Source organism: Aristolochia californica, unplaced genomic scaffold (assembly GCF_029961685.1).
Source record: "Aristolochia californica isolate CCGP_79_NKW_82.1479 unplaced genomic scaffold, dmAriCali1.0.hap1 SCAF_12, whole genome shotgun sequence".
In the NCBI taxonomy this organism is placed as follows: domain Eukaryota; kingdom Viridiplantae; phylum Streptophyta; class Magnoliopsida; order Piperales; family Aristolochiaceae; genus Aristolochia; species Aristolochia californica.
The window spans coordinates 19,327,586-19,353,302 of record NW_027181793.1 but is presented as its reverse complement, the minus strand read 5'-3'; the positions used below and the strand labels follow the sequence as shown (position 1 = coordinate 19,353,302).

The following is a 25,717-nucleotide window of genomic DNA, read 5'->3' as shown; positions in this document are numbered from 1 at the left end:
ATTAATTTTTTTAATTATCCAATTAATTAAACCATTAGATTTTCATTTTGTGTGAATATATTATTAATTAATAATATGTAAAATATATATTATGTCATTGATAAATTAATATATTTATTTATTTATTAGGTATTTTTTATTTTTTATTAAAATAATGAGTTTTAATTTTAAACTATATCTTATGTTATTATGAAATAATTTATTTTTATTATATTCATTTATGTTATTTTTAAATTTTTTATTTATTTTAAAAATTTTATTCTAGTCACACGTAATTAGTATATTAATTTATAATAAACTGTAATCATTAATTGGTTTAATTATCCTATTTCTATAATTAATTAAACCATTAGGTTTATTTATTATATTCTCTTATGTTATTTTTTAATTTTTTTATTAATTTTGTATAATTTATTCTTGTCACACGTAATTATTGTTTTAATTTATAATAAAATATAATCATTAAGTAATATAATATAGTTTTTCATTAATTAAGATATTAATATATTCTAATACTACACGTTAAATCACTTATAAGTGTAGTAACCACGTTTATTTTGGTTAATTATATGTTTAGGTGTATGTTCTATTTAAGTATATTGTAAAATGTTACTCATTCTCTTCTTTATAACATATTTTTCATTTGGGGGCACTAACACTGGAATCTGTTTTCCAACCACTTGAACTCGTCTACACTAAGGGGGGGTTAGTCTCCCAAATAGATTTTCCAAGTTCAAGTTCATGTCCAACATGAAGATCATGTCAGTCATGTACATGAAGATCATCTTAGTGTTGACGACTTCATGTGCATTGGAAAACAGTTTCCAGTGTTAGTGCCCCAAACTGAGAAAAACATAAAAAATAAGAGAATCTCTAAACCTTTATAGTGCACTTAATTACAACATAATCCTTAAACCCCAAATTAGGTAAAACAACCATTATTACTACACGAATAAGTTATTTAATGTATAATTAAATATATTAATATATTTATTAATTGAATTAGATATTTTATTGTGCATTAATATGGTAATTACATGAGCCAATGAAATACGTATATGATTAATTACAAATAATAAATAAATAACGTTATAAATAAAAAAACGAAAGTAATACGTTAAGTTATTAATTTATTAATAACATATGATATACTTTAACCTAAAAATGAATAATTTAAGAGAAAAAATTGATCTAATCATAACTTTAACACACTATATATTTGTACATAATATATTTTATGTATTATTAATTAATAATATATTATCACAAAATTTAAAACCATTGGTTTAATTAACTATAGCGATCGGATAATTTTACCAAAATAATTTATCAAATATTTATTTTAACAATATTTTAATTATGACTATTAAATCTCTATTTTAATATAGTAATTGTAAAATAAAAATAATTATTTTATAAATTAAAATTATAAATTAATGATTTTTATGAAGATAGTTTAAGTTTTCCTAACTTAGGAAAAATTAAACATCTTCATCTTCCTCAGCAGTGAGCCAGCGGGCGACGGGGACGGGCTAGGCAAAGGCGATGGCCGGCGACGGCTGTGGGCAATGCCGACAGAGGCGGCGCTCCGACAGTACGCCTAGAGGGAGAAGAGAGGGAGGCCGAGAAGCTCTGCAACAGATGCTCGACCTCCCGTGCTCTGTGGGAATGAGAGAGGGAGCAGAGAATGAGAGAGGGCTGCAGGAATGGAGACGAGATAGGGTTGCGGAGACGAGAGAGGGCTGCGGGAATGGAGACGAGAGAGGGAGCAGAGAATGAGAGAGGGCTGCGGGAATGCAATGGCAGAGAGGGTGTGCGGCAGAGAGAGCTCCAAGAGACAGCCCCGCGCGAGAATCATGTAGATGATTCTCAAAATCGGGCGGAAAGCACTTTCCGCCGTTTACTCTTGGGACATGAACTCCTGAGTCATGTATGTTCATGTACATGACATGATATTTGGCGCCCCCTAACGACACCAGGACATGAACTGTGTAATGCGCATGAAGATCATGTCCTGAGTCATGTGCACTAACCCCCCCTAACATCCAAACATGAGTTGAAGTTGAATCAATTCATTTCACTTCAATTCAAGTTCATTGAGGACTAACCCCCCTGCAGAATGAGAGATACAAGGAGTTAAGTGGTCTAAGTATGAGGGGCATTTTTATAATTGTGATAATCCGTTGATTAAATATAGAAGGGGTTGAGCACGACTACCAACAAACTCAGTTTTTTTACTGCTCTCATCCTCTCTCTTCTCCTCTTCTCAAATTCTCTCTATTTTCTCCTCATTCTTCACTTTTTCATGGTAATCTAAGAGGTTTTGTTCATCATCTACTCTATTGAAGAGAAGTTTGATCGCACTTATGTTTGACAGTCCATGGAGGGGTGACGGCATTGTGGCAAAGTGCCTACTTGTTGCAAGCTCCAAAGAAACTTTGGAAAATTTTGAAGAAGTTACAACAAAATTTCCCCACTAGTTGCAAGCTCTATGAGGATTATGGCAGAGTTTCTGGTTACTTTTTGCTCTTTTCCTCCATTCGAAAAAAAAAAAAGAGAATAAGGAAAAAAGGTAAGAAAAATAGGAAAAAAATTGAAGGAGATGAAATGGAAAAAAGGAAAAAAGGAGAAGAGTTTATCCCATCAAAATTTACAAATTCTTTCATAAGAACTATTTTTGTGCCTTTTTTATCTTCTATCTATAAGAAAAAAGGGAGAAGAAGGGAAAAAAAAGAATAAAGAAAATAAGGAGGAGAAGGAAAAAAAGGAAGAAAGGACAAAATGGAAAAAACGAAAAAAGAAAAAAATCATTAAATTGAGCATACTAAATATATCTAAAAAAATCTTTCTAGCGATCATTTCATTGGAAAAGTTCTTCAAAAACTCGTCTTCAATGTGGATTGTAGGTTGTAACTTGCTTGCATAATGCCAAAAATTGCTATTTATCATCGATCAGTTATACATCAAAGAATTTGTTCTTAGGCCGTGTACATACTGTCCGTCAGAATGTGGGAGTTGACCATGCCCGAAGTCGTTGCATTAACAACAAATTAAGGGGATGCCGAAGACAAAGCTGGTTATTGGAGAAAGAAAATTTCCCAGGAAGGCTCGCGATTCGACGAACCAAACCTGGCTTCGGTCGAGCTCGGCTCGTTAAGGTAAACGAGCTGATTTCAGAGTTCGAACTCGATAGATAACGAATCAAACTGAACCGACACCTAAACGAACTCCCGCTCGATTCAAAGCCAGCCCTAGTAAGGTGTGGGCATATAAATTTTTTATTAAGTATCAAATACCTTCAGACTTTTCCTTTAATATAATAATCTATCACCGCCGGGAGAAGGAGATGGGCTCAAGCAAACACGCCCACCCTTGGAGACCACTCTTTGACCGGCGGCGCAAACCAGGCTTGACCAACGGACTCAAGTAAACAGGCAAAAGAAAAGATGGTCAAAGAGAACAAGTCGATTGGGGATGTACGTCTTCAATCTCCATTGATATCTATATAAGCAAATCCTCTTTCTTGGTCTCCCTGCAAAGACTCAAGCACCATGGACACCTTCTTCATCGGTCACGGAGCCCCAACTGTGGCCATCGACGCTTCGCTGCCGGTCAGGCCTTTCTTGCAGCAATGGCAGGAGAATATCTTGGCGACGAAGCCCAGAGGTATTCTCATCATCTCCGCTCACTGGGAAACGGCTGAACCCACCGTCACCGTTGTTGATCGAAACGATACCATCAACGTCTTCCAGATGTTTCCTGAACCCATGCCTCAGGTTTGGCTTTTGAACTCCGTTGCTCTCCTTCTTTCTTTCGCTTATCTTTCCAATTCTTTTTGAAAATTTAGAGCCGTTTTCGAGGAAGGGGTTTAACTGTCCGAAATTGAAGGCTGTATTCTACATGTCTCTCGTTATTTTGAACTGATTTGGATAGTTTCTGTGTCATTTTCTTCCACTGCAAGTTGTCATTTACCACTAATAAAAATCAACATGACGAGTTTCCGTCTGCACTGCAGCTTCGTTATCCAGCGCCGGGTTCCCCTGAACTGGCAAAGCAAGTGAAGGAATTGCTGATCAAGGGAGGATTCGAGCAGGTGAAGGAAGAGAAGTGCCGGGGGCTCGACCACGGCGCATGGGTCCCCTTAATTCTCATGTACCCAAATGCCGACGTTCCCGTCGTCGAGCTCTCTATCCAAACCGACAAGGACGGAACCCATCACTACAACATGGGCAAAGCCCTGGCTCCCCTACGGGACCAAGGGGTCCTCATCATCGGCTCCGGAAATGCCACCCATAATCTTCAGGTGCTTGGTTCTGATAACGAACCCGTCTTTCCTTGGGCTCTCGCCTTCGATACATGGCTCAAGGAAGCACTCCTCGATGGACGGTAACAGCTCAACTCACGTCACTCCGTACTCGCAACGGTTGAATTTGTTTCTTTAAGACTGATCCATTCTTTGCTTTCAGACACGCCGACGTGAACCACTACAACGTGAAGGCGCCGTTCCCGAATATGGCGCATCCATCGCCGGAGCACTTCTACCCGTTGCATGTCGCGTTGGGGGCTGCTGGCGTGAAGGCGAAGGCGGAACTCATCCACCATAGCTGGTCTCTGGCTTCTCTCTCTTATGCCTCCTACCGTTTCGCAGCGGCTCAATGATGCTTTTAAACTCCTCTTTCATTTGTCAATTTGCTTTTCCATTGTAATTCTTTGCTCCTCCGTGTGTATTGGATAGGTTATGTTCTAATAAAGCCATTAGCCTCATCAACACTATTTTTGAAATACTTATTGCTTCTGGTTCTCAACGTTCTCATTCCAATTTTGGCTTTTCCGTGGTTGCTGTATTTAACAAACAAAAATGATCACATGGCTTTAATTAAAAACTTAAGGAACAGGACATGCCGCCATTAGAATGTCTTATAACTTGCAGTAACTACTCTTATGTTTTCTTGTGGTTTCGGCGGATCAATAACAAAAATAGAACAAACGTCAATTCTCAGCTATGAAACATTTTAGACCGTCATTTTCTCCTAACGTCCAGCTGAGTCCAAAGGTTCTCCGTTCTTCAACCTTTCCAAACATAGCCGATTTCTGTTTTTTTGTTTCTCGGCAGGAAGCACTATATAAATAGACAAGTTACAATGATCAGATCCCATCAGAACCCAGAAAGAAAATTTAAAAATAAAATGGCAGCCAAGTCTCTCGTTTCTGTGCTGCCTCTCCTCTGCCTTGTCTTCGTCTCCGTCCAAACTCCTCACGTTGCAAATGCCCATGGCATCTCCTACATCAACAAAATCTGTCAGAGAGCCACCCGGTTCAACCCCGCTATCAAGCTCGACTTCTGCGTCACTTCCCTCCAAACCGTTCCGGAGAGCTACACCACAGAGATCGCTGGACTATTGAAGATCACCACCGATTTGGCTCTGCAGAATGCTTCAAGAACAAGTGGTCTCATCAAGAAGATGAACTCTGTAGCTTGCGAAGACTTGACCAAGGACCAGTTGAATACCTGCCTCAACGCCTACACCTCTGCCGTTTCCTCTTTGCAGGAAAGCGTCCAAGCCTGTGCCGCGAAAAAGTACGACGGAGCCAAGCTGGGGGTGGTACTGGATGGGGCAGCACAGTGCGAGAAGGCGTTTGAGAATGGAAATGGGTCTCTGTTAGCTGATGAGAACAGAAATCTCCGTCAGCTCGTCACCATTGCTCAGGCCTTGCACCGTTTTGCTACCAAACACTCGAAACATTGATAATTTGATCTCTTCTTCTGCGTTCTTGGTGTGCCATTGCTTTGTCCATCTCCTTGGACGCAGCCATCTCCTATTTTTTGTGTTGTTTGGATCAATTAAGTTGCAGTACATAATAAAATAACTGGGAAGAAATGAAGAGAAATTTCACAGTTGTTACTGTTCAAACTCTTATCCTGCATGGTTACATGTCCTTAGTTCATAGTGACTTTGATAGCTCCCTCAGATGTGATTCATCTCTCTTTGGAAGAACGAGTTATGTTTTGATGATCCCACTAAGTTTTAAAACTATAAGGTGTTGATTCACTTCTCTACTTCAACTTTATTATATATTTTTTTATGTTTGTTAATGGTTTTGGAGCTTCTATTGTGGTCGGGCTTTAAATCTTCTTCGTGGTGTGTAGCAACTCTCTAAGCAATAAGAATTGGTTATGTGGTTGAGAGGGAGAAAGTATGTCGGCTGAATAAAACAATATGTATGTTGAAAAAATCACCGCAAACTTGATTCGATAAATTTACCATTGTAGTTAAAAAAACTTGTGATCAAGAAGTGTGAAAGTGATCACTCAATGTGTACCAGAAATTCCACTAGGCAACATTTTTATGGTGGAATATGTGGATTATATTGTTATTACGGGCAGTGACCTATGTGGGCATTTAGTACCAAAGACCTCAGGCTTCTCAAGTACTTCCTCTCTTTTCCATAGACTGGTTTTTAATTTTTCTCTGTAAGACTCAAACTCTTGCCTTCACTTTGTCTTCATCTTTCAAGGTTGCTTCTTCAAGATTTGACTTTCAATGATGCTTGATGCTTGAGGATTTTGAGAAGCTTCATTCGTTTTGATGCTTCAGGATTTTGAGAAGCTTCATTTGTTTTGATGCTTGAGGATTTCAAGAAGCTTGATTCGTTTTGATGTTTTAGACCTTGACATGCACGTCTCTTCAAGGAATAGTATTTGAAATACTTAATTTATAATTGTCAGCTCTATCAAGTTTTGTTATCAACAAAATCAACAAGGGAATCAACAACTCCTCCTTGGAAAACCTAACTAAAAATAAACTTTTTTCAATTGAGGAAGGGAAGGTATTCTCTAACCACTTCTCAATAAGAAAGACAGGCAAAATGACCCTTCATCTTTTCAATGAAAGAAAGAAGAGATATCTTCTCAATTGCATAGCGGCAATTAGTTTTAACTATACAAAAAAATTATGATGAACTTGATTTTTTAGTACAATAAGAAAAAAGAACTCCTTATATATATCTATATATATATATATATATATATATATATATATATATATTTACAATTTGTCAAAATCTTTTTTTTATTTAGAAAACTGAGCAATGACTGCTACTTTCCCCTTCTCCCTTCATCCTCCCTCCTCCCTTCCCCCACCCAACAAAGTTTGCGTACCCTTTTCAAGAATCAATTTTAAGCCAAACCATATCTCAAGTGACTCAATCTCTACTCAGTTCAAGTTGTGCCCAATCTTATCTTATGCATATATAAATTCTATGTAGGAATAATTTCAAGACACTTACATAAGAATGACTTATATGCCCAATGGAGGGCCAAAATATTTATTGTACTATTAAATTAAATTAATTTAATTTAAAAAAAAAATCTTTAATTATGAGCTTCTCCTTTACGTACACTATTTTTCCTTAAACGGTGTTTACTTTCAATGGTACATTAAAGAACTCTAAAAGATAAAAATATTCAAAGAAATTAAAAATGATAACTAGGGAAATAATAATTTTGGAAAAGAATATGGTACGAGTCACATATTAGGCCTAATGGACACATGGATATGTAAATTAGTAACATTGATAAAGGGTAGGACTTATGACTGAACCGACACGTACTACTTACCTGGGAAGACGATACGGTTATGAATCACAATTGCATCCATGGAGAGACATTCATAATCTACTTACGCAAGGTTAGTTTTTGGTTATATAATCTAATTTAAAATATAATATTTCAAATATATAAATATATATTAAAAAGGAAATCTAGGGAAATAAAATTTGGAAAATTGTTAGGATTTGACCATTTCATTTATGTTTTACAATTATGAAAAGCAATTATGTTCAATTTGTAGGCTGGGTTTGATGAATTCAGCCTGATTCTTCCATCAATAAATTACCAAGACACATGGATTTAATATATTAAATATTAATATATTAATATATTCATACACACTCCCACAACTCCTAACCGGCCAAGATTTTCTTTTTCCTACCCCTCTTGAACGGTCTGTTTGGAACCCCTAGAAGAAAAAAAAGAATTTGACCATTACTATTCCCAAAAATAGTTATTGAAAACGAAATAATGATCAAATTCTTCTTTTCATTACCTATTTTTCGGAATAATAATAGTCAAATTCGTATATTATTTTTTTGTATACTGAGCCCTCTTGACAAATTTTAGGGATTTATCTTTGTCATATCAAAACCTTCATTTTCAAATTGTAAACGCATAAGCTATATATATATATATATATATATATATATATATATATATATATATATATGTAGTAGGTTACATACATAAGAGTAATAGAAGAAGAAATAAACAATATTTGAACATCCATGCCTTTATTTTCCTTCTTATTTCTTTTAATGAACGCATTTCACATGACACATGGGAGGGATTTTTCCATCAGATAGACCATGATAGATGACTTGAAACATCATTGAGCCGCTGTGAAACGGTAGGAGGCATAAGAGAGAGACGCCAGAGACCAGCTATGGTGGAGGAGTTCCACCTTGGCCTTCTCGCCGACAGCCCCCAGCGCCACATGTAACGGTAAGATATGCTCCGGCGTCGGATGCGCCATCCTCGGGGACGGCGCCTTGGCCTCGTAGTGATTCACATCCTCGTGTCTGCAGCACAGGATATAGATCAGTAAAAAGAAAAGAAATAAATTCCAACTATACGTACTTCAAGAGTGTATCGAGCAGTTACCGTCCATCCACCAGCGCTTCCTCCAGCCATGTATCGAAGGCGAGAGCCCAAGGATAGACGGGTTCGTTATCAGAACCGAGCGCCTGAAGATTATGGGTGGCATTGCCGGAGCCGATGATGAGGACCCCTTGGTCCCGGAGGGGAGCCAGGGCCTTGCCCATGTTGTAGTGATGGGTTCCGTCCCTGTGAGTTTGGATAGAGAGCTCGACGACGGGAACGTCGGCATCTGGGTACATGAGGATTAAGGGGACCCATGCACCGTGGTCGAGCCCCCGGCACTTCTCTTCCTGCACCTTCTCGAATCCTCCCTTGATCAACAATTCCTTCACTTGCTTCGCCAGTTCAGGGGAACCCGGCGCTGGATACCGGAGCTGCAATGGAGACGGATACTCGTCATGTTTGATTTTTGTCAGTCGTAAACGACAACTTGGTGTGGAAGAAAATGATTCTTTTATCACTGTCGATAATGAATATAACAACAGAAACTATCCAAATCATTCGAAGATAACGAACAAAGAGAGGTTTACGAATAGAAACAAACCTGAGGCATGGGCTGAGGAAACGCCTGGAAAACGTTGATAGTATCATTGCGATCAACGACGGTGACCGTGGGTTCCAGCGTTTCCCAGTGGGCGGAGATGATGAGAATACCTCGGGGCTTCGTCGTCAATATTTTCTCCTGCCATGACTGCAAGAAAGGCCTGATCGGCAGCGAATCGTCGATGGCCACAGTTGGGGCTCCGTGACCGATGAAGAAGGTGTCCATGGTCTTTTGAAGAGGGGGATAGGAACGAGAATTTGCTTATATAGATGTCAATGGCAAACCGACTTGTTGTCTTTAAATAAATTCCCATCTTAACTTGGCATTTTATAATATTAATCTACAGAGTAGTGGCTTGATTAATTCCAGTCACGACAGCTCATATGCGATGGTCTCCCTTAGAACATAAGATAGCCTCAATCAAGCATGATCAGACAAGTGAAATGCACGTTACTTTCTTAAACAAATGATAGGATCAATTACTAAACCACCGGCATGTATCAAGTATCAATTTATATATATCAGGGCTACACGTTACATCCCTGTAATCTTCTAGAACTATACAAAAGAAGAGTTACAGCTTTGACTGATATACAATGCAATTCTTCCTCTCTTATATGTGAAGTTGGGTCTAAAGCCTATCCCAAAATGATTAGCCAACTTCCCACATATGAGTACCTACTCTTACACCATTTGAAGTTGGGTCCAAAGGTCATGATTAGCCAACTTAGGAAACCTTTTCTTCTAATTAATAAATTCAAGATCTTTCTATTCACTAATCTTTGTGGGACTATTACTTAACATTATATACATGTCCATAGAGAAGCAAGAGAAAAGGAGAATTTGATCCTGATCTCGTTTTTACTGACTATTTTTTTTAATAATAATAGTCAAATTCTCATTTTCTTTTCTTTTCTAGAGGTTCCAAACAGATCCTTAGGGTGTTCACTTGCTTCATTATTGGTCAAGAGTGGCTCATGTCGTCGGTTATTCAATGCAGACATCAATTTTCCTCATCATGTTTACTCAAGGAATCACTTAAGTTCCAGCCATCAATTCACATACATATATATAATATTATTCTAAACAGTTGGGACTTGATTAATCTAATGACTAGAGCATAAGATAAGCTTAATTAAGTAAATTATATTTCTTGATCTGACTAGTTTTTATAACATTTAACCTAACCAACCTTAGGTAATTAGTAAAAAACCTTAACATGTTACTACATCAAAATACCCCCACCAAGATTCAAACTTCTTCAATGCACAAGATACAAATACCCAAAATTGCAAGTCCGGGAGGCAGATTGGGATAGGTCATAGAGAAGGTGGTTTTTACTTGGTTGATGACTTGAATTTGCCAGTACCCTTGCAGACATCTAGTTTTTCAGTTCTATCCATGTTGCATGATTTACTTTCTATAAATAATTCTTTTTACGTATGGCATTCTCGTTTGCGACATGTTTCTGCTTCTCGTTTACAGTTTAAGATCATACACAATATGTTACATTCTATTATTAAATCTTCCCCTCTTCGTGACTGTGTTGGTTGTAACCTTGGCAAGCAATGTCATTTACCTTTTACATTAAGTCACTTTGTTACTTCTTCTCCCTTTGATCTTGTTCAATCTGATGTTTGGGGACCTGCACATGTATCCACTAAAGGTTGGGCTCGCTATTATGCATTGATTGTCGATGATTTTACTCATTTCTCTTGGGTATTTCTTATGCATTGAAAATCAGACTTCTACTCTATTTATGTTCAATTTTGTACTATGGTGAGAACCCATTTTTTCACTCACATAAAAAATTTCCGCTCTGATTCGGGTGGTGAATATATGTCATCTTTATTGAATGATTTTCTTAAGTCTGGGGGCACTATTCATCTGTTGTCTTGTCCTTATACACGTCAACAGAATGGTGTTGTAGAACGCAAACATCGTCATCTTATTGAAATCGCTCGCTCTTTACTCCTCCATGCCTCTGTCCCTTGTGAATTTTGGGGGGAAGCCCTTCATACTACCACTTATTTGATTAATCGTATTCCTTCTTTTGTTTCTGGAAATATCTCACCTTTTGAATGGTTGTATGGTGTTCGTCCTACCTATGAGCATTTGCGTGTCTTTGGTTATGCATTTTTTGTTTTATTACCCCCTTCCTGTCACACTAAATTGTTTGCAAAATCTGGATTATGTGTGTTTCTTGGTTATGGTTTTAGTAAAAAATGATATCAATGTTATCATCCTGAGTCTAGTAGAATTTTTGTTTATCGAAATGTTAAGGTTTTGGAACAGTTCTGTTACTTCCGCATTCCCTTGTCTACTCCTGTTTTGCATGATATAGAATTGTTACGCATTGATCCATTTGTGTCTAATGAGCCCCATGATGACCAGTCAATCATTCACCATCTGTCCACTGATTCACCACTGCATCCAGAGGTTTCCTCTCACATGCCTTTGCAACAGTCACCTGCAGATACTGACTTACCTTCTCCTATGGCGCCTCTCCCACTCGACTCTCTGGACTCTTGTGATCCGAATCTTGCCACCCCTCGCACTTCCACTCGTGTTTGTCGTCCCCCTCATAGGTATAGTTCATTTTCATATTTGCTTTCTTCCACCTATTTGACTTTTTTTGTCTAAGATTCATTCTTTTGTTGAGCCTAAGTCATACAAGGAAGCTGCATCCGATGCAAATTGGCGACAAGCCATTAATGATGAGCTTACCGCCCTGCACCAAACTGGTACTTGGGAGTTAGTTCCACTTCCTCCAGGTAAACATGCTATTGGTTGTAAATGGATTTTCAAAGTCAAAATTCAATTTGATGGTACACTTGAGCAATACAAAGCTAGGTTAGTTGCTAAAGGATTCTCACAAATTGAAAGCCTTGATTATGATAAGACTTTTGCTCATGTTGCTCAAATGAAGACAATTCACACCTTGATTTCTATTGCAGCTGTTCAAAAATGGCATCTTCATCAAATGGATGTTAAGAATGTATTTTTAAATGGTGATTTGGCCGAGGAGGTATATATGCGGCCACCACCAGGCCTTCCTCATATTCCTAGTCATGTTTGTAGTCTTCGACGGGCTTTATATGGTCTCAAACAAGCTCCTCGAGCTTGGTTTGAGAAGTTTAGTTCCGCTTTAATTCGTCTTGGATTTGTTGCTTCAAATTATGATTCTGCCATGTTCATTCGCAAAACTGTTGTGGGGCATATTGTGGTTCTTCTTTATGTTGATGATATGATTGTGACTGGTAATGATGAAAATGGAATTGCAGACCTTAAACAACAACTTCATTCTATGTTTGAAATGAAGGATCTTGGGTACTTACGGTATTTTTTGGGTGTTGAAGTTGCCTATTCTCCTGAAGGTTATATTTTGTCTCAAACGAAATACACTTCCAATGTGATCAGTCGAGCAGGATTGTCAGATGATTGAATTATGGACTCTCCTATTGAACTCAATCATCGCCTTAGCTCTACAGATGGTAAATTATTATCTGATATTACATGGTATCAGAGCAGGTTTGTCCCACGTCCCGCATTCGAATCCCCGCGCATTCACATGTTTGGCGCGGGGATTTTGCATTTGCATTTGGTGGGGTGGGTGTTAGTGTTTATGGTTTGTGTTAAGACTTGGCTTTCCGCACCTTAATCGACTCGTCTTTTCGGGTTATATTGGTTAGGTGCTTACATGTTGATGATATGTTGTTCATGTGGTTAGTCAGTTTGCTTCGCTCTTCGTATCACCTATTGGACAGCCGTTCTCCGTATCTTACGTTACTTTCGTGGCATTTTGCATCATGGTTTACTTTTGTCTTCCACCTCTAATTTGGTTATCACTGGTTATTCTGATGCTGACTGGGTTGGTGATCTAACCAATCGCAAATCTACTACTGGGTATTGTATCTTCCTTGGTAATTCTTTGGTAGCTTGGAAGAGTAAGAAACAATCAGTTGTCTCTCGCTCTTGTGCCAAGGTAGAATATCAGGCTTTGGCCACCACTGCTGTTGAGTTAATTTGGTTTCATTGATTACTTGAAGAACTTGGCCTCCCTCAACCATCTGCTACTCCCATGTTTTTTGATAATCAAAGTGTCATTCAGATTGCCAAGAATTCTACTTTTCATGAGCATATGAAGCATATTGAGATCAATTGTCACTTTGTCAGACATCACTACTTACAAGGCCCTCTCACCTTGCCCCATGTTTCCTCCACATCTCAACTTGCTGATGTCTTCACCAAATCGCATATAACTTCTCGTTTTCATCATCTCATCAGCAAACTTATGTTACTTGCCCCCATCAAAAGTTTGAGGGGGGGTGTTAATGTAAATATGTGTATGTAATAGGGCATTTGTATCTTAAACCCTTGTTTAAGGGCATTCGTGTAATTTCCTTTTTCTTTCTTCGTTTTGTATAGGGTTTCTTTTGAAATCGATGACACTATATTTTTTTGAGGTTACAGCATAACGCAAATACTCTGTGAAATTAGAGTAATTTATAGTATGATCAATCAATGCAAACTCAAGGATCAATCATGCTTTATGTCCCTGACTGACAAGATTTTATCTGAACGATCAATTAGGTGGGATGATATATCATTCCAAGTAAAATTTGTTTGCGTGGACAGTATTGATCGATCAATCCAAATGGGATGATCCATCAAGCTTATAGAATGAAATGGCCATGTTCTAGATGATCAATCAATCGACTATGGTTGATCGACCATGTTTTATAATCTTTGCTTGCACACATCTGGATGATCGGTCATTGGCGAGGTTGATCGATCATTCCAGCGCCAGTTCAACTAAGTTAACTTTCAAAGCATGAAAATGATTTTATCTAAGTGTTCTTACATGTTCTAAAGGTTGTTTATGATGCTTCTAAACATGTTTGTATGCCATTTATGACCTAAATCTCCATAATCACAATTGTACTCAAAGAACGGAGTAAGGTATACTCTCTTACATCTGTGACTGGGTTTATATTTGAACTCAATAGGGTCTCCACATATAAGATTGCTGTTGAGATGTCGACCGGGCCGGTTCTTGTATAAGGTCTTGTTGCGCCTTTCACTAATGCCTCGAGGTTTTAGCACAACTAGTTTCAACATGGTATCAGAGCAGGTTGGTCCCGAGTTCGAGTCCCGCACCCATCGAATTTTGTCCCAGGTATTTCTGGTGAATTTGTCCTGGGTTCTTCCAGGAGTTTGTCCCGGGTTTTTCCAGTGAATTTGTCCACGGGTTTTCCCCGTGCGGGGGAGTGTTGGAATTTGTGTTTGTATCGACCGGGCCAGTCCTTGTATAAGATCCGTGGGGTTGCTTTCCTAATAGGTTCGAACCTTTTAGCCCAATGGTTTCAACAACTGCCAAGGATATTTTGGAAAAACTAGAGGTCACACACAAAGGAACCAATAGAGTTAAAGACTCTAGAATTAGTTTGTTGATAGTCCAATACGATTAATTCAAAATAAAATCGGGTGAGTCAATAGCTCAGATGAACTCTAGGTTCACTCATATAATCAATGAGTTGAATATCTTAGGAGAGGATATTTCTTTGTATACACAAAACGATAAGCTTCTCAAGGCACTTCCAAAGTCATGGAACGTGAGGAAGACCGCCATTCATGAGAATGTTAATTTATGAGTTATAAGCTCAGTAGAGCTACTAGGAATCCTTCTCACATATAAGATGGAACCTCAAGATGTTGAGGAAGAGCAACCTAAAAACAAAAACAATTCTCTTAAGGACAAGATGAGTGTTCAAAGCAACTCTAGTGAAGAAAGCACAGATGAGTTGAGTTTCATCACTAGACATTTTCAATGAATTTAAAATAATAAGAAGAATTTCAAAAAAAGCCAACATAGAACTCAAAATGATAAATTTTATAAGAAAGTTGATGTTTTTTTTTAGTGATGGAACCCACAACATAGATGTTTAGTTGTGGAGCCTAATTAACGTCTTACGCTGAGTCGGTACGTGAGTCGACCTTCGCAGTAAGGACGACATGGGGGTTAGAAAGGGGGCGGAGCCCTCGCTAAATCCACGATATATTGACTGTTGTTTCATTAAGGGCAGTTTGGAGATTTTACTTTTGTATCGTGGTTGCCCTAATTTTCTCTTTATATTTGGGGCACTGTTATTAGGGTTTCATTCAATCACCTCAGAGACTTTGAGTTGTAGCCCGAGAGAGGTTAGAGAAAAACACTTGTAAGTGTGTATGATTTCTCTTTGTAAACTCATTCATCTTCATAGTGGATTATTTCGGTGGCGGAAGACAAGACGTAATATTACCTTGAGGCGAACTTGTATAAATCATGTTGTTTGTTCTCATGCTTACTTTTCTTTTCTTCCACGATTATTATTATTGCTCTCATTAGTTTAGAATTAGGGTGTCTAATTCCTAACAATAAAAGGAACAAATGTCTAAACCTTGAAGGAAGAACCCCATCCACAATCAAAGATCCCAAGAACAAGAAGAAAGTCTTGATCTAAGGTTGTGATGCTATGGATGAAGAGTCTAGCCACTCGAAAGAAGAAGAAAGCGATGTTGGACTCATGGCAATTAAAGACAATGATGACGAGTCTACCACCTCCGAAGAGGTAAGTTATTTGGACTATGAAACTGAGGTTGAATTACTTTTAGAAAAGTTTATTCATAGTATAAAGAAATACAAAGAAAAATGCAATGCTCAATTACATGAAATTACAATGCTCAAGAAGGAGTTTGTTGTTTTTAAGGAAGTTAATAAAAGCCATGTAGCAAGTATCTCAAGACAAAGTGCATTGATAGACAAGCTATCATGTGATAGGCTTGCATTTGAAAGAATAGTTTAGAGTTAGAACAATAAGTCATACTTCTATCTCAAGAAGAAAGTAGGGAAGAACAAAAAAAATAAAAAATAAAGCAAGAAGTTCTCTCTTATTACTCACATTAGATGCCACTATTGCAATAAGATGGGTCAATATGCCCACATTTGCCAAGTTAAGAATGAAAATAGCATCAAACAAACTTGGGTACCCAAATCAACTGAAAATGTTGTAGTAACACAAAAGAACTTGTGCAAACAAGTTTGGAAGCCCGAATCACCTACCACATCAAATGTCATCCCAAAGGGACCCAACCTAAAATGGATCTCTTAGGGTTAAACTTTTTGTGATGTAGGTAAGTTTCCGAGCCAAGGCACCGAAAAATATTTAGATTTTGGATAGCGGTTACTCAAGGTACATACTAGTGATAAGAAGAAGTTCGTTGAACTCAATCCCAAAGTTTATTTAAATTTAAATAATAATTTTTAAATACAATCCTTTTATATGTTCAATTTCTAAATATAATTAAACGACCCTTTTTAGATACAAAATTATCTTGTACAACCCTTTCAAAAATTGTATTTCTAAATGACACTCGAATATTGTGTTTTTAATCACTTTCTAAGAACCAAAGTAGAAATATGAACATTGAGTAACCAATGGCAGTATTAATTACTTGGCGAATGGCTTTATTAGCACATAACCTATCCAATACACACGGAGGAGCAAAGAATTACAATGGAAAAGCAAATTGACAAATGAAAGAGGAGTTTAAAAGCATCATTGAGCCGCTGCGAAACGGTAGGAGGCATAAGAGAGAGAAGCCAGAGACCAGCTATGGTGGATGACTTCCGCCTTCGCCTTTACGCCAGCAGCCCCCAACGCGACATGCAACGGGTAGAAATGCTCCGGCGATGGATGCGCCATCTTCGGGAACGGCGCCTTCACGTTGTAGTGGTTCACGTCGTCGTGTCTGAAAGCAAAGAATGGATCAGTCTTAAAGAAACAAATTCAACCGTTGCAAGTACTGAGTGACGTGAGTTGAGCTGTTACCGTCCATCGAGGAGTGCTTCCTTGAGCCATGTATCGAAGGCGAGGGCCCAAGGAAAGACGGGTTCGTTATCAGAACCAAGCACCTGAAGATTATGGGTGGCATTGCCGGAGCCGATGATGAGGACCCCTTGGTCCCGTAGGGGAGCCAGGGCTTTGCCCATGTTGTAGTGATGGGTTCCGTCCTTGTCGGTTTGGATAGAGAGCTCGACGACGGGAACGTCGGCATTTGGGTACATGAGAATTAAGGGGACCCATGCGCCGTGGTCGAGCCCCCGGCACTTCTCTTCCTTCACCTGCTCGAATCCTCCCTTGATCAGCAATTCCTTCACTTGATTTGCCAGTTCAGGGGAACCCGGCGCTGGATAACGGAGCTGCAGTGCAGACGGAAACTCGTCATGTTGATTTTTATTAGTGGTAAATGACAACTTGCAGTGGAAGAAAATGACACAGAAACTATCCAAATCAGTTCAAAATAACGAGAGACATGTAGAATACAGCCTTCAATTTCGGACAGTTAAACCCCTTCCTCGAAAACGGCTCTAAATTTTCAAAAAGAATGGGAAAGATAAGCGAAAGAAAGAAGGAGAGCAGAGGAGTTCAAAAGCCAAACCTGAGGCATGGGCTCAGGAAACATCTGGAAAGACGTTGATGGTATCGTTTCGATCAACAACGGTGACGGTGGGTTCAGCCGTTTCCCAGTGAGCGGAGATGATGAGAATACCACTAGGCTTCGTCCCCAAGATATTCTCCCGCCATTGCTGCAAGAAAGGCCTGACCGGCAGGGAAGCGTCGATGGCCACAGTTGGGGCTCCGTGACCGATGAAGAAGGTGTCCATGGTGCTTCTTGAGTCTTTGAAGGGAGACCAAGAAAGAGGATTTGGTTATATAGTTGTCAACGAAGATTCCAGAGGACAATCAAAGAGTGGTCGACAGGGGTGGCGTGTTTACTTGAGTCCGGCGGTCAAGAGTGGGTTGCGCCGCCAATCAAAGAATGGTCAACAATGGGTGGTGTGCTGCCGCTGTCGGTGACATTAACTGATATAACATTCAGATCTGCCAAAAACATATCCTTATCAACTGGACATTGGCTTTTGTTAGAGAGTTTCCTCAATTTGGTGACATTTTAGGGATGATTCTCAAGATAGAGGCAATCGTTTCTAACCCAGTAAAGGTTTTTTCTACTCCGATCTTAAATTTGTGGATGAAGAAGAAGGTCAAGAGTTATCATGGAGATTGTGACGCTCTTCCTCAACCCCTAGAAGAGCACCTTCTCAAGACTTAATGGACAGATTTCATTTAAAGTAACGCTACATTTATTTCTTATCCCCAATCGACTTCTTCTTTGAGCCAGTTGGTCAGGAGTGGTTTGCGCGGCCGGTCAAAAGTGGTCACCAATGAGACAGTTGGACAAGGGTCGTCACCAGGTGTGGCTTCTGGTCAAGTCAGAATTGCATATACGATCTCAAAGTGTGCATGGACAAATGACTTCAGGCAACATAAATATAGAATTAACTCTTTAGTTGCATTTTCAAAGTTTTGTTGTGATATTATCTTCATATCATTACAAAAAAATTGACTTATGTAAATGAAAAAAAAAATCATCCACTATTATATACTCTACCAGAGAAATTAGATTCCATTGAAAAAGTTTCAAAATCTCTTCTTATGAAATTTATTTATTTTTTAGTTAAATATTTGAATGCTTTTTCACTTGAACAAGTTGAAAATTTCTCCAACTAAAAGACAATTTTTGCTAGTATTTATTTATTTTTAAAAAAATTGTATAAAAATTTGAGATATTTCGTGGGAAAGAGCCAATAGTAAAAATTAAATTAAATATTCTACTAGCAAATTACTTATTTTCATTGGCACAAAAATAATTAAATAATTTTTATTTTTTTTATTTTTACCTTGTGACACATTTCCAATAATCATAATTGTCCAATATTCAAAAATTAAAAATAATTATATTTAAAATGGTGAATGTGCATATATACAAAAATGAAAAAATAAAAAATAAAAAAAGTATACATCTAATCAAAATAATATATACTTCACTTTGGGTGAAGATATAAAGAAAAAACTAAGGCATCTTTTCATGTTGAGATTGCATAGTGTTCGTCTAATGGTCATAGTCCACTTGTAGAGACCTCAACCGCCTAGTCTGGTGGTTAGCATCCCTCAATAGTTTAGTATGGCGGCTAGCATCTCTTAACCACTCTTAAGTCAAGTGGTCAAAATCCATCATCTACTCTTGAATTTGGCTCAAATCCTCCGAAGTTTGTTACAACTCTTCTTGGGAATAGGTAGTCAAGCTAAATGCAACCTCCTAATGTACCCAAACTCGGACCACATACACTCTACACTGTCACCTACGCATCAAACGGCTCAGCAACCTCTTATACGTCTCGCGCCAGCTGTTGCATGTCATCATGTCAAAGATAACATAACAAAATAATAATATTACTCTCCCATAGAATAAAACATAAACAAATGAATGTTAAAGTCATACACCTTAGAAGAGACTATGATTTAGTTTAAATACCTCCTACATCATATCACAATGTCTTAGTATAATTTTGCATTTGGCTTTGCAACATCAAGTTTTCTAGGTGGGTATGCTTCAAATATATTACGATGCATCAAAGTGGATCCCCCACATATATTAGGCCTAAAAGGTCATGTTTGACACATAACGATGTTATGTGTTCTTCCTATTGGTTTATGTGGTAATCTATCCAACAACGTAGTTGTAGAATATAGGAATGAAGAATAATATTATTGTGATTATCATTGATCAGGTGTAAATTATTTATAAAATTACACAGAGATTGTAAGTGATTAGAACTCTACAATAATTTGTCTCTAATTCAATCACTATCATTATCTTTATATTTATCACTATGTTTATCTTTATCTCTATCATGCCCCTGCAAGATGGAGCTCCGAGAGGATAGTCCAATCTTGATCTTTAAAAAGAGAAAGCATGTTCTTGGAAGTGGTTGGAGAGAAAATTGGCATTGGTAGTGACTGAGTAGAGCAGCAGCACTGGAGGTAGCTGGGGCAGAAGGAATCACATCATCTGAAGGAAGAGTAGAGGCACTGGAGGCGGCTGGGGGGGACGAAATCACATCATCTGGTGGAAGAAAAGCGGCACTGGAGGCGGCTGGTCCGAATGGAATTGCATTGTCCAGTGGAAGAGCAACGGCACTAGTGGCGGACGGAATTGCAATTGTTCGAAGGAAGGGCAATGGCTAGGACGGATGGAATTGCATCGTCTAATGGAAATGCAATGGATAGAATCGCATTGTTCGGATGGGAAGAAGAAGCTCTGCAGTGAGAATTAATTTCCCCCCTCAACTTAGGTATCTCGGTGGTGCCGAGACAGAGGAGGGGGCGACGACAAGGAGACCGACGACAGTGATGGTGCCGGCGAGACTGAACTGCGATGAGAATAGACCGAAGGAAGCGCTAGGGGGTTATGTGCTACACCGCCAACAAGGGTGGTTGTCGGTAGAGCGGACGGCGGAAGGGTCAGGCTGTAGGGGGGCAACGAGGACGTCGGGTGACGGGAGAGTGATTTCCGTGATAGCGTTGGGAGAGACGATTTTTGTTGTTGCAGAAGATTCGGTTGTGGTGATGGCAACGGGAACAGGAAAGGAAGAAGGGTTCTGGAGAGACGATAGGCGACAAAGGTGGCTATTCCAACGACGGGAGAAACAACTCGCGACAAGTAAAGAGTCAGCCTGGGGTTCGGATTGGTGGGAGAGGCAGGGGTAGCGATGACGGTGGTCGTCGGTGACTGCTTGTGGAAGTTCAAAAATAGAGGAGGGTGGTCGTCGACAAGCGACAACGAGGATATCGGGCGAAGTGGTAGCGTTAGAGGCAGCGATGGTGGCAGGGGCATTGGCGACTGTGAGGGTGGTCGACAGTTTTTTTTTTTTCAAAAATATCTCTAGAGAAGGAAAAAAGAAAAGTACCAGGTATGGGCGGTGGTAGTGGGCAGCAGCTACGGAGACTGTTTCCGATAAAGATTTCCAACGACGACAGACTGGTTCTGATTAATCGATCGAAAGCTCTGATACCATGTAGAATATATGAATGGAGAATAATATTGTCTTGATTATCATTGATCAGGTGTAAACTATTTAGAGAATTACAAATAAATTATAGGTGATTAAAACTCTACAATTTGAGGATGTCTCTAATTCAATCGCTAGTTATCTTTATATCTATCACTATGTTTATTTTTATCTCTATCAGTTCCTACTCTAGTTATTGAATTGGGATTATTCTTCAAAGAGTTGTGCAAAAAATATATTAAAGATTGATATACTAAAGAAATTATAAAGTGACATTGTGGTAATCTTGTATAAGTTGGAATAAATTTCAGCACCCCAGCTTTTATGAGATAGTCTATCTGGTAATTTATCTCTCGCATGAAGCATTACTTTGTGTTTTAGTACAATATTATCAATAGTTTTACTCCATAATTACCTTCTCCACCTTAATAACACTTATATGGTATATGTCAATATTTGTACTTAAAGAGTAATTTTTGAACTTATATCTTTGTACGAAATAAAACTTAGTAAAATGGTTAAATCCTTGAGGCATATATTGACAATAAAGCTTTTAACGTTTTGCTAACTAGAGTGATCGGAATTGGAGTGAGACGTAGATTGCCTCAAAGTAAAAAAATATTGATTTTCGGCATACACTGCATGTGAGTAATGCAGAAGAAACGAATCTTTTAGATCTTTTTTTGGATATCCGGATCTGAAAAAAGAATACATGGATCCGGATCAGGTAAATATCCAGATCTGATCCGAAAACAGATTCCTCTCAGTTTCTCTCGTCTCTCCGCTACCATTGTTGACTGCCTCTCGATCCAGTAGCCTCTTCGCCTCTCCTCTCTCTCTGCCCTTTTAAACTCTGGCCGACGTCTTTTTTTTTTTTTTCCTCCCTCATCTCTCTCTATATCTCACCCAAACAGCACATGGGATCTCTTACTCTAGCACTTCTTCTGTGAAAACTAGAAAGCTAAATAATTAAGATCCAATAGCTTGTGTGAGCCGTTCACAAAGTTTTGAACTCGGGAGATAAACAAATTTAAACTTATTTTGTAGAGGAATGTTCGTAGTTATGAACTTGTTTCCTGGATGAAATCAGATTGAATCCAGACTTCCCAGATCCGATCCGTTTCCGTTTACACACCTAGTTAGAGAATACCTCGAGAGGTTACTTGTATCTCATTCTCTTAGAACATTCGTTCCTGTGGACGTACGATAATTACACCGAAACCGACTTGTCTTTATTTTCGTTTTTATTATCTTTTAACGATTACATACAAGATCATACATAGGAGGAACAAAAAGCATGATTTTGCCACGAGATTGACAAACGAAGACGAGCTGAAGCATCACTGAGCCGTTGTGAATCGGTAGGAGGCATAAGAGAGAGATGCCAGAGACCAGCTATGGTGGATCAGTTCCGCCTTCGCCTTCTCGCCCGCAGCCCCCAACGCAACATGCAGCGGTAAGATATGCTCCGGCGATGGATGTGCCAACTTCGGGGACGGCCCCTTCATGTCGTAATCGTTCACATCCTTGTGTCTGAAACACAGAGAATAGATCAGTAAAAAGAAACAAATTCATTTGTAGTTAGGGAGTGATTGACGTGAGTTGAGTCGTTACCGTCCATCGATGAGTGCTTCCTTGAGCCATGTATCGAAGGCGAGAGCCCAAGGAAAGATGGGTTCGTTGTCAGTACCAAGCACCTGAAGATTATGCGTCGCATTGCCGGAGCCGATGATGAGGACCCCTTGGTCCCGGAGGGGAGCCAGGGCCTTACCCATGTTGTAGTGGTGGATTCCGTCCTTGTCTGTTTGGATAGAGAGCTCGACGACGGGAACGTCGGCATTTGGGTACATGAGTATTAAGGGGACCCATGCGCCGTGGTCGAGCCCCCGGCTCTTCTCTTCCTTCACTTGCTCGAACCCTCCCTTGATCAGCAATTCCTTCACTTGCTTTGCCAGTTCAGGTGAACCCGGAGCTGGATACCTAAGCTGCAGAGCAGACGGAGATGTTGAATTTTACTAGTCATAGATGAGTAGTCATAGATGACAGCTTGGAGTGGAAGAAAATGATTCTAAATCTCTTTTTTTATTTTTTTTCATCACCGTCGATAATGAAAGAAGAAAGAACATCACCAGATTCCCCAAATCATTCCCATATAATGACAGAAATGTAAAAACCAGACAAAGACAGGCTTCCATTTCCCACAGTAACATCACTTTAACTTGAAAACAGCTCAAAATTTCAAATAGAAGAGGAAAAACAACCGAATGAAAGAACTGAAAAAATGGCTTTCAAATATCAAACCTGAGGCATGGGCTCGGGAAACATCTGGAAAACGTTAATGGTATCGTTGCGATCAACGACGGTGACGGTGGGTTCCGGCGTTTCCCAATGGGCGGAGATGACCAGAATACCTTTGGGCTTCGTCGCCATTATTGTCTCTTGCCATGACTGCAAGAAAGGCCTCGCCGGCAGTGAGTCGTCGATCGCAAGAGTCGGGGCACCGTGGCCAATGAAGTACGTGTCCATGGCGCTTGAGTCTTTGCAGGGAGAAGACAGGGGATTTATGAGTCTTTGCAGGGAGAAGGCAGGGGATTTACTTATATACATTTTAATGGAGATCCAAGACGACACCCAATACCAACTTGTTGTACGCGGAAATCTTTTTCTTTTGCCACCAGTCAAAGAAGTGGTTCTATTCCATGCCGCCATGAACTGCCAGAGACTGAAAGAGAGAGTCTAGTCGGTGGTCAACAGTGGTGGGCGTAGTGGTTTACTGATCAGGATTTTTTTTAGCTTATCGGGAAGCTACAGGGTCAGAAACATCAATCAACACAAGTTAGTGGAACAGCTAGTGAGGGAGACAACTCAGGTCTGAAATCAAACGACCGTTCACATGCCTCTTTCTACTATTTGTTCCATTGTTTTAAAAGCTCTGTTAGTGGAGCACTCATGTCGAAGAGATAAGTCTCGTGCTTCTAGTGAGTTTTGCAGGGAGACGAAGAGAGACCCTACTTCAATAATGCACCAGATTCCATCTCTTTGGCGATATGAGAAAACTGGATTGGACTCACCCGTAGCAGCTGTGTTCTTGTTATTAAGTAAAACAACCACTTCTGACTCCTCCAGTAGATTCAAATCCACCCAGATCTAACCTGGTAACCTTTTTTTGACCATGGAATCACTTGCGGATTCGTCGGCGCAATGTACAGAGTGCATCGTCTGCAAAAAAAAAAAAAAAAAGTGACGACTGGATGTTGGCTTTTTCTGTATATTTTTTTTCCTCTGAACAAGACGAATCTGATACGCATGAAACATGATACCGACTCTTCTTACGTAATTTGGATTTTCTGGATCGTCTTGGATTTCTAACTCGTTGACGATATAAGAGTGTTTGTAAAGAAAGAGGAATTATTTGAGAATACTGGATCGAAAATCGTATTTTATTTGACAAGTTACGTGTTCCACGAGCATTTTATGGCCGTGGGTGAGGGTGGCGGAAAGTCATTGAAAAAGACCATGCACCTAATCATTAACGCTTCAAAGTGATTTCCAAATTACCTAAGGAACATAGTCAGATAAAAGGAGCTAAAGAGATTGGTTGTCCCATGTTTGTCTTCGTTAGTTGTAAATTAGGTTAAATAGACGTGAAGTAATAATGAAGATAGTTTTCTCCTCTACAAAGTATATGCATATGTGTATCATACCAAAAACATATTTAATTACCAATCAAAGACAGGAGGTGGTGGTGGTGGTGGTGGTGGTCTTGTCTTCCACTTTTTCATATATAGGTTCAATTGAGTGTTAATTTAAAATTCGTATCTCATGTATTATTAAGAATCAGATATCTATTAAGACACTTAGGGCATGTTTGAAATTTTTTAAAAATAAAAGAAAATGGAAGAGAAAACCTTTTTCTAGTGTTTTGTAGCACATATTTTCAAAGAGAAAATAAAATATTAGTGAAACTTACTCTCTCTCTTAGTTAATGGACTTTCTCTGGCATGGAATTTGGAAAGAAGATAAAAAGAAAGAGAAATAAGAGAGAAAATTTTAATCATCAAAATTTTAAAATATTACTAATTTTTCTTCTCTTTTCCATCTTTTGTTTCTCTTCCATTTTCTCTTTCATTTTCCATAGGCATACAAAAAAGGGAAAATAAACCTATTTCATTTTCTTTTCTTTTCTTTTCTCTTCCACTTCTCTTTCATGTTAGTGCACTCGGAGGGAAAGTGAAAGTGAATTCAAATTCACTCTCACTTACCCAAAATCGTTAGAGAGAGAGAGAGAGAAAGTCATTTCCTGTTGTTTGACAGCAAAGAATTATTGGAAAAAAAAAATCATGTTAGTACACTCAGAGGGAAAGTGAAAGTGAATTCAAATTCACTCTCACTTACCCAAAATCGTTAGAGAGAGAGAGAGAGAAAGTCATTTTCTATTGTTTGATAGCAAAGAATCATTGGAAAAAAAAAATCATGTTAGTGCACTCAGAGGGAAAGTGAAAGTGAA

The 25,717-nt window shown here is 38.8% G+C and overlaps 5 protein-coding genes across 5 annotated transcripts; 2 read left to right on the top strand and 3 right to left on the bottom strand.

The window, feature by feature from the left end:
- Positions 1-3,551: 3,551 nt before the first annotated feature.
- LOC137946031 (extradiol ring-cleavage dioxygenase-like) lies at positions 3,552-4,659 on the top strand. Its single transcript, XM_068792190.1, has 3 exons — positions 3,552-3,776; positions 4,016-4,386; positions 4,467-4,659. The coding sequence occupies exons 1-3, from the start codon at positions 3,552-3,554 to the stop codon at positions 4,657-4,659; spliced, it is 789 nt and encodes a 262-aa protein (XP_068648291.1).
- A 527-nt stretch (positions 4,660-5,186) lies between these two features.
- On the top strand, positions 5,187-5,747 carry LOC137946648 (putative invertase inhibitor). Its single transcript, XM_068792975.1, has one exon. The coding sequence runs from the start codon at positions 5,187-5,189 to the stop codon at positions 5,745-5,747; it is 561 nt and encodes a 186-aa protein (XP_068649076.1).
- Positions 5,748-8,441: 2,694 nt separating this feature from the next.
- On the bottom strand, positions 8,442-9,488 carry LOC137946033 (4,5-DOPA dioxygenase extradiol-like). Its single transcript, XM_068792193.1, has 3 exons — positions 9,258-9,488; positions 8,717-9,087; positions 8,442-8,634 (listed from the first exon to the last, which is right to left on the bottom strand). The coding sequence occupies exons 1-3, from the start codon at positions 9,480-9,482 to the stop codon at positions 8,442-8,444; spliced, it is 789 nt and encodes a 262-aa protein (XP_068648294.1). The 5' UTR covers positions 9,483-9,488.
- A 7,367-nt stretch (positions 9,489-16,855) lies between these two features.
- Positions 16,856-17,964, bottom strand: LOC137946032 (4,5-DOPA dioxygenase extradiol-like). Its single transcript, XM_068792191.1, has 3 exons — positions 17,761-17,964; positions 17,129-17,517; positions 16,856-17,048 (listed from the first exon to the last, which is right to left on the bottom strand). Exons 1-3 carry the CDS (start codon positions 17,962-17,964, stop codon positions 16,856-16,858), a joined length of 786 nt encoding a protein of 261 aa, XP_068648292.1.
- Positions 17,965-22,436: 4,472 nt separating this feature from the next.
- On the bottom strand, positions 22,437-24,038 carry LOC137945856 (extradiol ring-cleavage dioxygenase-like). The gene is made up of 3 exons (XM_068791918.1): positions 23,512-24,038; positions 22,825-23,195; positions 22,437-22,743 (listed from the first exon to the last, which is right to left on the bottom strand). The coding sequence occupies exons 1-3, from the start codon at positions 23,917-23,919 to the stop codon at positions 22,551-22,553; spliced, it is 972 nt and encodes a 323-aa protein (XP_068648019.1). The 5' UTR covers positions 23,920-24,038; the 3' UTR covers positions 22,437-22,550.
- Between the last annotated feature and the right edge of the window lie 1,679 nt (positions 24,039-25,717).